The sequence below is a fragment of the Alligator mississippiensis genome, chromosome 9 (assembly GCF_030867095.1).
Source record: "Alligator mississippiensis isolate rAllMis1 chromosome 9, rAllMis1, whole genome shotgun sequence".
Taxonomy (NCBI): domain Eukaryota; kingdom Metazoa; phylum Chordata; order Crocodylia; family Alligatoridae; genus Alligator; species Alligator mississippiensis.
Genome location: NC_081832.1, coordinates 42,435,518 through 42,451,417, shown reverse-complemented (window position 1 = coordinate 42,451,417; position 15,900 = coordinate 42,435,518). Strand labels below are relative to the sequence as shown.

Here is a 15,900-nt window from a genome sequence, read left to right as displayed (position 1 = left end):
CGCAGAGCCCAGTGGGCAGCCTGCTGTTCCCTGGGGATTTTCTCCCCTTGGGCTGGCCTGCCCCATACCCTCAGGAGGGCCAACACAGAAAGACAGGGCCCCTCCTGCTACCCAAGCTGTTCCCATGTTGGTGTGGGCCTTTCCAGGGGGCTGGGGGGGCCTCCTGCTGCTGCATGCATCCCGAGGGAAGCATGGGGGTCATGTGCCCTGTGGATTTGAGCATGGGGAAGAGGCAGGCTGCCTGCTGGACTCTGCGCCCCACTGCATCTAGACCCACGCATGCTGCCATGTGCCTGCTGCTGCCAGGCAGGCAGGGGATGCAGCATAGTCAGTGTGCAGAAGACATATAGCACTGCATGCTGCTCCCAAGGCAATGGCAGCAGGGCACAGAGCCCAGTGCACAGCAACCTGCCCCTGCTCTATGCACAAATCTGGGGAGCACATGCCCCCATGCATCCTCCCCAGAGGGCATGCAGCAGCTGGAGCCTCCCCCATGCCCCTGGATGAGCTGCCCAGGCTCTGACTGTCCCACCACCTGCCCCAGGGCCCCATTCACCCCAGTGCCTGCCCCACTCCCTCCCTTCCTTGCTGTGGGGGCCTCGATCTGTGTCCCTCACCCCACCACCACACTTACCTGCTGGGTGCTGCTCCACACGTGGCCGGGCTGAGTTCTGCTGCGGCTGGGTGTCTGTGTGTCTGTGTCTGCCCCTCCCTGCGGTCTTCCGCATACCACTCACAGGTTGTCTGCATACCACTGGTGGTACATGTGCGACAGTTTGGAACTGCTGGCTTAGACCATTACTTTGGGCCTTATATATGATGTAGGAGCCAAATTTTGGAAGTCTCCACCTGTACAATTTTGTATCCTGTTAGCCCTGGCAAGGGATTCACTTCCAAACAACTAGTACTTCACACACTACCCATTTACATAGCTTTCTCTTTAGGCCATTGTCACTCCGATAGTGTTGCCTTTTGCCCTCCTAAAAAATTCTCAGGTGAGCCAGTTCCTGAGGAACCAAACCACTGTAAAATTCAGGAATTGCAAGGCAAACAAAGCTTTTGTTTTGATCTCAAAATTCAATCAACAGCTGTAAAAACATCTAAGCCTGCCTCAGGCCAGTCTACCCTTTAGCTCCTGCTGCTTCAGGAGTTGTGAATGAATACTACAGCCTTCCAAATGATAGCCGCAGTAGGAAAAAGGTGCATTTATAAGAAGACTGCTAGTATGTTGTAAGACCTTATCACAAAATTGTGCAAGTTGTGTTAGTGGTTCACAGCAGATCCTCACCCAGCAACACCAAATTAAAGCTACTACTTGCCCTGTCTACAGTACAGTACTAATGAGTGATTGCCATCTCTTTCTAAAACCAGAACTTCCGCTCCTTTTCCAAGCATACACAAGGCCTGAGAATGCAGCCAACAAGACTGGACTGGAAATTAAAGGCATGAACTTCATCTTAACAAGGCATCAGCATTACATATTTCATTGCAGACCAGTTTAACATAAGCATCCAGTAGACTTTATTCAATAAAGGAGGGCTCCACAAGAATAAATATAGTGGTCTCCAACCTGTGACCTGGCAGCAACATGCTGTCTCTAAGAGCATCTTTGTGGATGTTGGCAATGCTGAAGTTTTGCTTTCCACACGTACTTGTTTCTTCAGACTGCCTTGGACAGCAAAGTATCAGGTCGTTGGCAGTGTGTTACTTTCTCAGTGTTATCCATTCAAGCAGACACACCGTATTCTGGATTATGCATTATGGAAACTCTCAGGAGAGAGGGGCCCTGGTATGTAGGACTACAAGGGAGGAGGCCAATTAACCCATGCACTATCATTCACCTTCTGCTTTGGACTGCTTTGCCCTGGCCCTGTGCCGAGGGAAGTTTACCAGGGTTTTCTTAACTCTATTTACTCCCACTTTATAGTGGGTTGGTTTGGGCTATGACTCTTTAAAGTGACAGTGTTCTTTTAAGGTTTCCCCCCTCTTTACTTATTAGCAAAGAACTGTAAATTTTTATAGTCCTATCCCCAGCTTCATAAAGCCTGCCTGAGAATTACAGATAAGAGCTTATTCAGATAAGAGCTTATTCAGCAAAGCAAGCACACCACAGCTAGTATGGCTTATGCACCAGTGTAGATGTGCATCAACACAGACAAGCCTGGCAGACAGCTGTCATGCCAACATTCTGGTACACAGAACAGGCTTTCTGAAGCGAGAGAGAGTAGATTTTCACCTTGTAGACTGACTAAATCAGAGATGTATAGCATGAGCTTTTGTAAGTCTGAGCTTAAATGACCTCCAATTTACTTAATTTATAAAAGGTGCAAATCTACTCTGCCTTCTGCCCGATTCAGACTAATACAGCAAAATAATTCTTCTTGAAGCATATCATAGTGGATGGAGTCATGGTACCTGCTGCCTCTGAAGTCCCCTTTGATACTTGCTCCCTTTTCCCATCACACTGAATCCTTTCTGTCAGACACAGCAGCATGATCTGTCCTCACCTGCCATACTCTTCATAGACTCCTTCCACGGGCTCTTCCTGTGCTTCTGCTGCACTTCCCTTTGGCCAGCACTGGGGATGGCTCCCTCACCAGTCCCATCTCCCCAGGCATCCATAACACAGGCAAAGAATGTTTCCAAGTGTTACATCTGCCCATTATCATGGTGGCCTACAGGCACTGCTGTCAGCTACACTAAGCTGCCACAGACTATGCAATTCCTACTTTGACACCAGACACATTACTGCTGAGCTACACAGCACTATCTCCAGGGGCCAGATTTACACAGCCATTGAGAAGACACTTTCTATGGTCCAGGCATTCACAAATTCCCTGTGAGAACCGGATTTTGGGACCTGTACTGTGGCTGACTGGCAAGGCCTTAAAAATCCTGCCTTCTGTTCTCAAGACCCTCTAAAATCCTGCTACAGTTTGACACGCTGAATTCCCTGGACTCCAAGACCCAGGGTTTAGCAAAGTCACTGCCTAGGACATGGCTACATAGTCATCTATATTAGGGCTGTCCAAGTGAGAGCTCACAGGCAACATATGGCTTGCGAGGAGTGCAGCCCAGGGAACCAGGAGACCCTGGTCACTCAGAAGCTAGACAGCCCCAGTCTATATCACAGATCCAAAACAGAGAAAAGCATGTTGTACCAGATTGCCAACAGGATGCATGGGCAGAGTACTAAATGGGCCCCCAAACTAACTTCTGAACACTCCGATGCAGCTGCAGTACTAGATGGCAACTGAGTTGAGTGGTGGGACCACATGCTCCAGGAATACACAGAAAATTAGTAGCATCATAGTGGGTCATACTAATGGTTCATCTGGCCCGGCAGCCAGACTGCAGCCCCTCTCTGACTTTATCTTATTGAGGTTCTGATTGCACTGTTTCCTGCACCTTTTATTTTATACACAACCCATCTGTAGCTCCATAAAGTCCCAAGACCTTCTGGTCAACCTCCTCCTAGTCTTGGCCAAGCTCTTCATGTATCGGACAAGGAAGGAGGTGCTATTGGGAGACTATCTGGGCAACTTTGAGTTCACCATGGGCCTTTTGCTTTCGCTCACCTATGCCCATCTCCAAGCAAATGCCAATGGGCAGCATCCACTTGCTTTCTAGATGCATACAAGGGGCAGTGGGCACTAGCTGGTGTCCATCCTTGTTACCCAAGTTATTAACCTATAACCTGCAGTCCTGTTCCTGTGCTATCATTGGTCATCTCAATAATTTAGTTATTGTACATTCAGTAACCTCTTAGCCACTGACAGTAGGCTTGTAGTTCCTGGTGGGCCCAGACCAAGGGCAGGCGAAATATGACCTGGGGGGCCGGTTTCAGCCCACCAGGCAGTTCCATCTGGTCCCATGGGGCCCCTCTGTAAACTGAAAGAATTATCATGGGCCCTATACCATGCTGCCCCTCTGGTGCCTCCATGCTGGAGGTGCTGCTCTGGTTGCTAAGCAGCCAGCCCACACCCCAGCCTGGCCTGGCCCACTCTGAGCCCCAAACTAGGGGGTACTAGAGACAGGAAGCCTCTGCCTGGCAGAGGCTTTTGCTGGCGACCTTGTGGCTGTTTCCCAGCCCTTGCTTTGTGTGAGACAAGAAATCCAGGTAAGGGCCTCACTGGGCCAGGGACTCCTGTTGGGGGAAAAAGGGGGCTGGAAGTGTGGGGAGCCATGCGCTATGGGTCCAGGCTGTGCTGGCCCTGCACACTGCAGGAGTGCTGCAGCTGCATGCTATGGGGCTGGATTAGGCTGGTTCTGTGCGCTATCACCATCAGGCTGGTTCTGCGCGCTACCACCATGTGCAACTGGGGACATGGGTGGGAGTGCAGAAATGTGTGCTGTGGGGCTGAGCAGGCTGGTCCTGCTCGCTGCCTCCACATGCAGCTCTGGAGACTGGCACACTGCGGAGACTCTGAGGAACCACCCTCCCACATGACCTCACACATGCCCCCCACCCCTCCCATACACATCCCAAACCCTCTCCCCTCCACACCCATACATGCATCCATCCCCATAACCTCCACCCTTCCCCACACCCACCTACACCTCAACACACACTCCCTTCCACAGCATACACCAGTAAGACTATTTTGAACTATTATGTCATTACTTCTATATACAGGCAGTTTGACTTACAATGTTTTGAGTTGCAACGTTTTGCACTTACAACATTTATAAACTGACACCCTGTTTCAACTTTCTGATGTTAGTTTCAACTTTACAGCGCTTGATCTGACGCCACACCACACCACTGAACAAGTTTGCTGCATTGTCCAACTCCCTGGAGGACATCTGTCCAATCTTCCTTGGACACTTTAAGAAGCAGACAAGACTCCAGAAAAACCTGCAGCCAAGACTCTTGAGAAGACTCCAGCCAAGAGCCCTTCAAAAAGTCCGGCAAAGTCACCTCAAAGAAGTCCTTCCAAATCAATATGGTTGCTACTTACAATATAAATACATAAATGTAGCTATATTACTCATCTATAATTGATTGAGTATAAAATTCTGGGTTATTTTTGGTGAAAATAGGGTATTGGGCCTTGGTTCAGGAAACAGTCCCTCATTTATAACATTGTTTCCTATGAGAAAAATCGGTTTCAAGTTACAACGCTTCGACTTAAGATGCAGTTTTCAGGAACCAATCGTGTCGTAAGTCAGAGGACTGCCTGTACACTATGCAAACACACAAATTAGACAAAAATAATATTTAAATAAATTAAAATGTTATAGTAGACATTTGATTTTTTAGTATAGGATTTTTTCCCCCTGGTTCCAAGATGGCACTCCACTCCCCCCGAAAGAAGTACTTCCGGAGCAAGGGGGAGGGGACGGCAATTATTTTGGGTGAAGGGCTGCTTATCCAGTTTTGGCAAGCTGTCGAGGGCTGCATGGGTAGCCCTGCACCTTGACAGGTGCCCTGCCCCCTGGTCACCATCTTGGGACCAATGTCCCAGGGCCAACACTGGTGGGGCCCAAAGTGGGGCACAGGCTGGCAGGGGTCTGTGGAGCCGGGCTGGGCTGCACCAGCAGGGAGAAGGGGGAGCTGGCCCGACTCCAAAGAGCCCCTGCTGGCCAGGAACTGTACTCCTGCTGCCCTGCTCTGGGCCCTGCTGGCACTGGCCCTCGGACACTGGTGCAGGCCCCGTGCTCCTGTTGGCTCCCATGCCTGCTCGCTCCTAGTGTCTCCTCAGCTCCGCGTACAGGTGGGGGTCTGCACACAGCCCTGACCCCCTGCTCACTGGCAGGGAATGAGCTGGTGCTGAGCACAGGGGAAAAGCAGCCCCTCCCCTGACCCGTGGCCAGTGCTCCTTGCTGCCAGCCTGGGCCCTGCACTGGCTCTGGGCTCACCTGTCAGGGCTGCACCACAGCGGCAGCAGCTGTTTGGCATGGAGGAAAGTGGCCCCCCTGCTTGCTGCGCTGCTGCTGCCTGCCTGGAGCTTGCATGCCGGGCAGCACAGAGGCAGTGGTGGCAGCCTCACCACAGCCAGCCAGCGCCCTGTGTTGCAGCCGCTTGCAGCCTGCGTGGGGCTGTTTGTGCCTGCTCAGGACAGCCCTGCACGGGCTGCGAGCGGCTGCAGCAGGGAGCACCGGCCACGGGGAAGGGCCACTTTCCCTCATGCTCAGCACCAGCTCATTCCCTGCCCACGGTCCTCCTCACCCTTCCCCCCACATTCTTACCTGAGTTTCCCATGCCAGTGCAGCTACGAGGAGCCACATGGTCCCAGGCCAGAAGCCCCTGCTACACAGGGGCTTCCAGCTGGGGGGCGGGCCCTTGCTGTTGCAGGAGCCCACCAGGGCTTCCCCCCTGGGTTCTACTGACCCTGTCTCCTGTCATCTTTGACAGGAACCAAAGACAGATAAATATTAATTTTTATAAGTTTTTAGAGGCCCTGCAGGCCAGATAGAATGGCTTAGTGGGCTGTATTTGGCCCATGGGCCATAGTTTGCCCACCCCTGGGTTAGGGACAGGACTTTGAATTCCAAGATTGTGACCAGGGGGCAAGGCACCTGTCAAGGAGCAGGGCTACCCTTGCAGCCCTTGACAGCTCACCAAAACTCATGAAGCAGTCCTCCAGCCGAATATAATTGCCCACACCTGGTATAGACCCACTGCCACTGTGCAACAAACAGGCCCATCTCCAACAGTAGGAGTAACAGACACTCTGCAGAGTGATCCATTCCATGTCATACCCTTCCTGGCATCTACCATAAGTGGCTTAAGGATGTCAGAATATGCATCCCTGACTCTTATAAGAACTAATAGACTTAACATCTGTGAATCCGTCTAATCCATTTTTGAACGTGGCTATACCACCTGCATTTACTACCTCCAATGGCAATAAGTTCCATGACCTAAGCACACTAAATAAAAAAAAGTACATTATTTTGTTTGTTTTAAACCTGTCTTCAGCTAATTTCAGTCAGGGAAAAGCATGTTGTACCAGATTGCCAACAGGACACATAGGCAGAGAGTACTAAATGGGCCCCAAAACTACATACTAGTTCTAGTATTCTGAGGTTTGGTGAATAATAGTTCCACATTCACTTTGTCCACACCCTTCATAACTTCACAGATCTTTATCATATCCCCTCAGCCTTCTCTCCTTTTCAAACTGAAGAGTCCTGCCTTTAAGGTCTCTCTTGGTATGGCAGATATTCCATACTCCAAATTACCTTTGCAAAACCCACAGTTCACACAAGGACCTTAGTGTCATTAGCACCACACTAAGTAACTATGCTAACTGGCCCAGAACACCATGTCCAACTCAGGGAGCTTCCCTGCTCTGGAGATTCATAAGCAACAGCCTCTAGGTCATGTGCTGCTGAATTAAAGAATTACAGATTTAAGATGCCTTTCCCTGTAACCTCCTGCTGACTTACGAAACACTGGGGACCCTAAAGGAAAAGAACAGCACAGGCCGTTTCCTGGAAAACCAAATGCACCATGTAGGCAATGAGCTTATATTAACCACTCCCAACATGGGTGGGAAGCAAAGAAAAATGACTCAGCATTTAGTAACATTCTCCTGTTGGATTCCATGGCCTTAATCTGTCCAATAAGCCTTTGATGCCTGGGAATTCACAGCAGTAACAGCAGCAGGATGCTTAAGCCCTTACTTTGTCTAGTTTGTCCACACTGGAGCAAATGGTCCGGAACTTGTTGTCTGGAACTCCACAAACTGCAAACATCCCATCTAGAATGCGCCGGTCATTGACCTGGGAAGAAGCAGAGTCACCCTGTAAGAACCTGGTGGATGTACTCTATTTACAATGAAAGTTACCCACAGATCTGTGCGGTGCGGGGCAAGCGGCAGCTGTGGGGTGGAGCCAGAGCTGGCACTGCGGGGTGCTTTTCTTGCTGGAGGCCGGGCTCGGAGCGGGTTCCGGCTGCACTCAGAGGAGGCCTACCCCAAATTTTGCTGCAGCTCTGCTCTGTCCCATACTGCCACCCAGCACAGCCCCAGCTTTTCCAGGAGCTTGGGTGGAGGTGGTGCATTCATCTGGGGCTGTGCTGGGTGGCAATACAGGGCTGGGAGCGGAGCTGTGTCAAAATTTGGGGTGGTTGCAGCCTCCTCCCAGTGCCACTGGAGCCTGCTCCGAGCCTAGCCCCCAGCAAGAAAAGCCCCTGCACAGCGTTGGCTCTGGCTCCACACTGCAGGTGCCGCCCGCCCTTAAGATCCAGGGGGCACATGCCCTCCCTGGGGTGCAAGCAGCAACATGACCTGCCCCCACCCCACGAGCCCTGCCCCAGATGGGCAGCATCTGCCCCTGCCCCCTCCCTCATCATGGGGGTCATTGATCTGCCCCCCACACCCCTTCCCTCCCCTCTCCTCTTCCACCACACCAGATTTACCAGCTGATGGCAGCTGTATTAGATCAGTATCAGCCGATATGCCTCCTTAAATATTTGTATTGGCTCCCAAAATCTCTATCTGTGCACCCCTAATAGATACCCAGACACAATGGGTTGTGGATGGAGCTGAAGTATGCATTGTAGAAAGGGCCAGGTCAGGACCTAGAATAAGTAGAAAGGAAAAAAAACCCTCTTTGCTCCATATTCTAGTAGAAAACAAAATGAATCAGCCCCTGGTTCTGCCTTCACCTTAACAAGGAAGTCCCCAAGCTGGAGTGCAGACAGGATCTCATACACTATCTTCAGACACTCAGCATCAGGAATCATGGGGTCAAACTGGCCAGCAATATCAAAATCCTAAGACATAGGAAAAGGCAGTGAGAACAGGCACTACCACCCAGCTGGGGTAGACTTTCAACAACCAAGTTCCTCAGTAAACAAACATCACTGTGCTGCCCCCTCTTTCTTGAACAACAGAAGCCAAGACCCCAGGCTCATACAGAACTCTCTCACTCCTTCTGCTTGGTGAGAAGCCATGATCCCAGACCCACCCACATTCCTTTCCTCTTTCCCCAAGTCCCAAAGAGGAACATTGCCCCAGACACTCAGCTCACCCCTGCAGTTACTCACACACTGGTAGAACTCCCGGTAGCGGCCCCTTGTCATGGCTGGGTTATCCCGTCTGTAAACTTTAGCAATGTGGTAGCGTTTAATGTTCGTGATTTTATTCATGGCCAAATAACGAGCAAAAGGCACCTGAGAATGAAGGGTTAAGGATGGAACCCAGAGAGCATCTTCCATGCTCTACAGCAGGGCTGTCCAACCTTTTTGAATGTGGGGCTGGATTGCGAACTTTTTATCACCATATTCACAGACATCACAGGAAGTGGTATCATATCAGGAAGTGATGTCACGTGACCTTTGACTCTAATGAACTTGCAGGGGTTGACATGGTCATGGTTATGGTTAACCTGGGGCCTGCCCGGCCTGCTGGTGCCATGCCCGGACTGACATGGTACTGCAGGACCTGCCTGGGCAGAACTGGGTTGGCACCAGCCAGGAAAAGCAGCATGCAGCCGAAGCCGGCTTCCCATGTGCTGCTGGGGACGGGAGGAGGCCGGCCAGGTCTGCACCGGCCAGCAGAAGCGACGGCGGAGCCGCGTGCTGCTCGGGACTGACCGGTGCAGGCTCGTCCCGTCCTGAGCAGCACACGGCTCCACCACTGTTCCTCCTCCCGTCTCCAGCAGCACATGAGAAGCGGCCCCCTCAGGGCCTTGCTGTGGGGCTGGGCAGGGCAGGGCAGTGGGGCTAGCTTGAAGCGGGCAGGTGACGAGGCATGCGCGGGCCGGCAGTGCCAGCAGCCGCTGCTTGCCCTTCCACACGGGGCTGCTCCCCTGTGCCCTGCGCAGGTAAGCAGCTCCCCTCCCCGCTGGCTGGGGCCTGCGGCAGCCCCATGCTCCAGATAAAATGGCTTGGCGGGCCACATGGCAGCCCGCAGGCCACATATTGAATAAGCCTGCTCTAGAGCCACCCAGCCATTATCACTCCACATAGAATATGGCTTAATTATTTCTACCCCGATATGATGGCTCAACAGGGTACACACCCATCTCCAGGAGCAAGTTAAGAGGCACTCATGTTCCCTACCAGTCACTGAAGCTGAAAGAAGAGGACAGTCCTATGCCAGCTCCTCAGAGCAATACCAACTAGATATGGAGTTTTCTCCTTTCTTGAAGCCATTAACCCCCATTTAACAGACAATTGAAGGCACAACCAGGAACTCACATCTCCACTCCTCTATGCTGTCCAATCACCCCACCACTAGGACTAGAATAAGAGTTCAAGGCAGAGTGCTAAGACACTGCCATTCCCACTGCCCTCCCTGGACATATGCATGACAGTGCTCACAGTTTGAATGTACCAAGTAAGATGAGAGGGTAGATTCAGCAAAGACACCAGAAGGATACAGTCAGATCGTAGCGAAGAGACAGCAGCTCTCCCCCCTGATCCTTCAGGTCATAGATGAGCTTTGAGTCCTCCCCATACTTCCCAGTCAGGGTTTCCTAGAGAAAACAAGGAAGTGGTATTTCAGGTGAGAAGCAATAAAAACTGAGGGAGAACAAGAGGAAGAAAAGGGTCACAGAGGAAGTAGGATGACTCCATGCAAAGAGACAAGGATAAATCAGTTCCTTCCAGCTTTGCTAGAGGAGGAGTTCAATCTTCATAGGAGCTGCTCAGGCTGAAGCTCTACTCAGCACACCTACCCTTAAGGTCATAATTAATGCAGCTATTGTCTAAGATTTCAATGGGCACAATCCTACTTGCTGGGGCCCCATAAGACCCTCTTACCACAGACTTCCCCTCCCAGATGCCATCATGCCACCCTTATACCTACCTTTAGCTCAAACACAGGGGTGTCAATCACCTCAGCCCCATGACGCTTGAAACAGCTGATGATGGTGCTGAAGACTCTCTCCCGGATGGCCATCTGCTTGGGGCCATAGTCCCGGGTGCCCTGAGAGCCAACCCCAAAGGGAGTGGGTGAAAAACAAGGAGGACAAAACACTAATAGTTTGAACAATTAATGACTCAACCCAGGCTAATATTAAAGTGGTCAGGTAGGTGCATGGTACATGGTAAAGAGAGGAAAGCATCAGTGGGACAGGTGACTTCAGTTAGTATTTATGAAACCAGTGAGATGATGTTCAGAAAACAAAGTGCCAATCACACTTGGTGGAAGGCAAAACCCCCCCCAACCCAAAAGCAAAGCCCTCCCTGACCCAGAGAAGAGAGAACAGGAGATTCCTAGACCAACTCCTGATACACATGAAAGTCAGGGAACACTGTCTGGAAGTGGCCTTGCTAGTCAGATAGCTGCTAGACAGAGATGACAACTAAATGTGAGCCAGAGATTTTTAGGCAGCAGAAAAAAGCATTAGTATTCAGAATACAGAGAATTCAGTATGGGCCCCAATCATTCCCGCTGCATCAACAGCACACTTAGTGCCTTGCAGACAGGTCCCAAGACAAAAAACCCCTGTTGTGAAGAGCTCATAGCTTAGACAAGTACCAGGCAGGGGCTGATTTTTCTGAAACAAAGGCCAAGCTCAGCACTTGGTCCAACAAAACACCTATAGCAGGGGTCAGCAATGTTTTAAGGCTGCAGGCCAGAATGACCCAGTTTGGGTCAGAGGCAAACTGGCATGTGAGTGGGTGGGTGGGCACTAATATGCAGTTGTCACCACTAACTTTTCACCATTATTGGCACAGGGAGAGTGCCCTCCACTGTTGCTTTTCCCTGCACTGGCATGGGCAAAGCACCTGCCCCCACTGCAATTGTTTTTCCCTGCCCCAAGAAAAGAAAAGTGACTGCTACTGAAGCCCCATGTGCACAGACCAAAAGGCTCAGTGGGCTGTAGGTTGACAAGCCCTGACCTAGAGAAGAAAGAAGAGCTTTGGAAAATGAGGAAGAAAGAATCCAGTTTACAAGTATCTTCTAATGACAGAATCCTCTCTCACAGAAAATCTGACATTTTAGAAAATAAGGCCAAGAGGGCTATTTTGCTCTCCAAAGGGATGAGCTCTTATTTCATTTTTAACCTGTTAAGACTCTTCACATCATTCTCATGTTCTTCAGCACCACCCTGTGGCTGACTTAACAAAGTTAATCTTTAATGTGGCATGGCAATTGAATGTCTGCATCTTAAACTGATAGAGTGCAGGGGGAAGAGAAAGTTGACACATTAAATTGAATAATGCTTGAGTTCACAGGCCATGTAATGAAAATTAGCTTTTAGTATTAAGATTACATGGCTGCCAAGTATTGGAAAGCTGGGGCTAAGTTTCCTTTAGTACTCCAGGAGCTGGGAGTTCCTCAAACATTTCAGGGATGAGTGTCACTAGCTGTTTTCATTGTCTGGATCTTATTCACATATTTTTGACTGAAAATATAAGTTCAGGAGGTAGACAGACTAAAGAAACAATTTACCAACCACTTCATCTCCACGTTGCTGGTTCAAATGTAGCCTAATGCAGTAGTGGCCAATATTCATTACTCACTACAGGTTTCTGTGTGGACTGCTTTGTTATTGATACGGACATCTCTCCATAAAAACCACTGGTGCTGATGTCATTGGTAAAAAGAGGGTTTAGTCTCAAAGGCTTGGAGACTAACTAAGCCCCAGAAGGACAGGGACCATCTAGAAGATTAAGATACTGACTGTTGCCAGGTCCTGCTGCTGGCCATTGCCCGTTCTATAGGTAAATTAAAGAATTTAAATAATTTACCCCTTTATGGATTGGGATTGTTGACACACAAAATAGAAAAATCACTGGATAAAGATGCCTCTCCATTTGTAGTGAGTGTGGGAGGACCGTTCACCATATTTGCAGATGTGGTATTGAGTAATTGACCCAGGCCAACCTAACAACTATTAGCATTTCTCCTACCTTGGTCCTATACCAGGCAGATACATGGGGGATAGGAGCCAAGGGTGTGTTAGTGTAGGCTGGCTGCCAGCTTTTAGAGCAGTAAAGACTAACTGTACTGACGATCTTCCTGCTGCCGCAACAAGAGACACTGTGAACACCACTGTACATGTGGTCTTTGAACCTAAACGTCCAACCATTCGTGTTACATTCATCACTGGTATCTGAAGAAAGAATCACTTCAAGTAGTGTTAACGTCTTCATCCACTTTATCTGGTGCTAAATGGAACAAGCCACATTATGATACTTTTACTGTATACATACATGATTCTTTAAACAGAAGATGTCATTCAGAGCTAGTTTACTTGAACCAATACAAATTCCATCAGGTAAGTAGGAACCTATCAAAATCATGATTTCATGGAAATCATGAAATCCAGGATCGCCCATGAAAGTGGACAAGGTCCACAAGAATCTACTGAAAATAAAATGCTGGCTTCCCAGTGGGAGAGCCCACACGAAGGAGAGGCCAAGATGGCTCCCACCCCTTGCCATTGATCTGCTGAGGGCTGCCTGCCGGTGCAGCCCTGCCCCTCTCCACCAATGGATAGCAAGGGGCAGGGCTGCATGACAGGTAGCCCTTGCAACTAAATAGTGGCAAGGGGCAGGGCCACTGGCCGCCTTTGGCCAATCAGAGGTGTGGAAGGGGCAGGTACCACAATCAGCCCTGGGAGATGGTGGGGTAGGCTGCCATTTTCCTGAAAAATCTACCAGCTGCCTCCTTGAGATGGGTAGACCCCAACTGATTCATGGAAACTTAGGGCTACAAGGGACCTTGTGAGGTCATTGGGTCCAGCCCTCCCTGCTCTGGGCAGGAAAGACTGCTGGGGGTCAAATAATCCCAGCAAAGTGTGTGTTCAGTCTCTTTTTGAAGATCTCCAGGGTAGGTGCCTGAACCACCCCTGCTGGGAGTCTGTTCCAGACTCTAGTCACACAAACCGTGAAGAAGTTTTTCTTTATATCCAGTCTGCTAAGCCTCAGCAGTTTGTATTTTGGTGGGGTTGGAGAATGCTGGTGCTCATGTATTATAGACTTTGCTAAGACACTACAAGCAACTTTGTTTACAAATATTTTTAAAAGTACCCCTCACCATGTAGTTGTTGGCTGGTCAGTGCAATCCTGCTCCTTCCAGGTCCTTGGAAACCTGCATCTCTGGGTTTGGTAGTAAGAAGAGCAGTTACTTGTCCCAAATGGTTTACAAAGGATTAGAGGAGTCACAGCCCTGGATCATACCATTAATAGGTACTTCCAAAAAAGGTGCAAGAAAAGCTGAAACAGACTTTTATGGAATAACTTGCCCTCTAGAGAATTTTTTCCTAATTTCAAGCAGTCAGTGTTGTCTTATGCCCTGAACATTATGGAATTATATCCTAACATAGCAGAAAATACTTTTTGGTGTTTGAGGGCACAAGTACACAGATCCTCTTTATACATATTTTTTTTTTTTGATCTCTGAAAGAAGGGGAAGTGGGCCACAACAGAGCACAGGGTAACTGAACTAGGAAGGCAAGTTTGCAGCTTGCAAGTACTGCCATTTAAATAGAGTTTTTCAGTGCAAGGAGCAAGGATTTTGTTTGGTACCGTCGATTACACCAGCTGCGCGTGGACAGAGCTGCTGGACAAGAGTTCAGGCATCAGGTGCTGTGCCCCAGGGACCTCAGGCCAGCGCACACCTGAGAAATCGTGTTTGACAGCCCAAAGCTCGGCCAGAAGCTGTGCCTACTGCACAGCTGGTGCAACGGACAGTACCAGTGTTCTCTCCTCTGCTTCTCGATCAATCACAGCTAGGACAACACCTGGCCCTTCCTCTGCCCCAGGCTCAGGCTGGGACCAGGTCTGTCCGTGACAACAGCGCCACCAGCCCTGCAGCCGGCGCACAGGCCAAGGGCCAAATCCGCAGCGGTGGTGCCACGGCCTCCCGCAGGGGTGGTGGAGATGCATCCTGTTGCCCTGCTCGGCCCAGCCGCGCGTTACCTTGGGGGTCTTGAGCAGGAAGCGGGGCCGTCCGTCATCCACGCCCAGCCGTGCCTTCAGCTCCAGCAACTTGGCCACCTGCTCCGCCACCTACGGGTATGAGACGGGGCCAAATGAGGGGCTGCGTGGGGCCTCCCAGGCGCGGGCCAGCGCCCAACCGTTCACGGCTTCACCTCCTCGGTGCCGGCCCGCTCCTGCTTCAGTCGCCGCACCGTGTCCGCCTGCAGGCGCAGCGCCTCAGCCAACTCCGCTGCCTCAGCCGCCATAGTGTCGCTACTGCCGCCGCTTCCCCGCTGGCGCCTGCGCAAAAGCAAGGCGCAGGCCCCACCCCCACGGCCCGGGACGAGGCTCGCACGTCACCGCTACTGCCCCGCGCCGAGGCCGACGGGAGACTCCTCTGACTTCCGGCCGCGCGGAAACAGGAAGGCGGAGCTGGAGAACTTCCACTTAGTAGGACCAGCCGAGCCGCATCATTAACTGTTGGGGTAGGGGCAGCACTTCCGGTTATTGTTCGTCACCGGAAGAGGAACATGAGCTACAGGAAGTGACCAATGAGCCATGGGCGAGGCTTCTAGTGCTTTCCCTTTCCGCGCTCTGAGCGACCCCTAGGGGCCAGAAGCGCGCTCTGGAAATGCTCTCCGATTGCCATGCCAACACAGCTCAGTCTTCCAGGCAAGCGACCTAGTCTGGCGGCTGCCGCCGCGTCCCGCGGGCCCGGCCCCCGCCGTACCTGGCTCAACCGCGCGCCGGCCCCGGCCCCGGCCCCACCGCGCCCGCACGCGGGAGCCAGGCCGCCTGCTGCCACATGCCGCCTCTTCATTCTACGCCCCGCAGCCGGGCCTGAGTGAAGCACCGACTGCATCATCTACGTGCTGTGACCAGGTCCACGACAGGTGCAGGAAACCGACAACTGCCCTGCAGGGAAGCAGCTGGCGTCCCGCCGCATCCAGCCCGTGTCCTCAGGCCCCAGGGCAGCACCAACCACTGAGATCAGTCACCCACAGTAACTCTTGCCTTGTTTCTCAGGCCTTGAACTTGTTCTTTTTCTGAAATAGGCTTGCAAGCTGCCC

The 15,900-nt window shown here is 51.1% G+C and overlaps 1 protein-coding gene across 1 annotated transcript in view; it reads right to left on the bottom strand.

Moving 5' to 3' along the window:
- HARS1 (histidyl-tRNA synthetase 1) overlaps nt 1–15,161 on the bottom strand; it is a 28,122-nt gene extending 12,961 nt beyond the window's left edge. The window contains exons 1-7 of the mRNA XM_006273416.4: nt 15,004–15,161; nt 14,831–14,920; nt 10,764–10,883; nt 10,336–10,431; nt 8,999–9,124; nt 8,618–8,725; nt 7,633–7,731 (exon numbers count right to left, since the gene is read on the bottom strand). Of these exons, the coding sequence (XP_006273478.1) occupies nt 7,633–7,731; nt 8,618–8,725; nt 8,999–9,124; nt 10,336–10,431; nt 10,764–10,883; nt 14,831–14,920; nt 15,004–15,096 (732 nt within the window). The 5' untranslated portion in view covers nt 15,097–15,161. The remainder of the gene's footprint in view (nt 1–7,632; nt 7,732–8,617; nt 8,726–8,998; nt 9,125–10,335; nt 10,432–10,763; nt 10,884–14,830; nt 14,921–15,003) is intronic.
- Nucleotides 15,162–15,900: the final 739 nt, after the last annotated feature.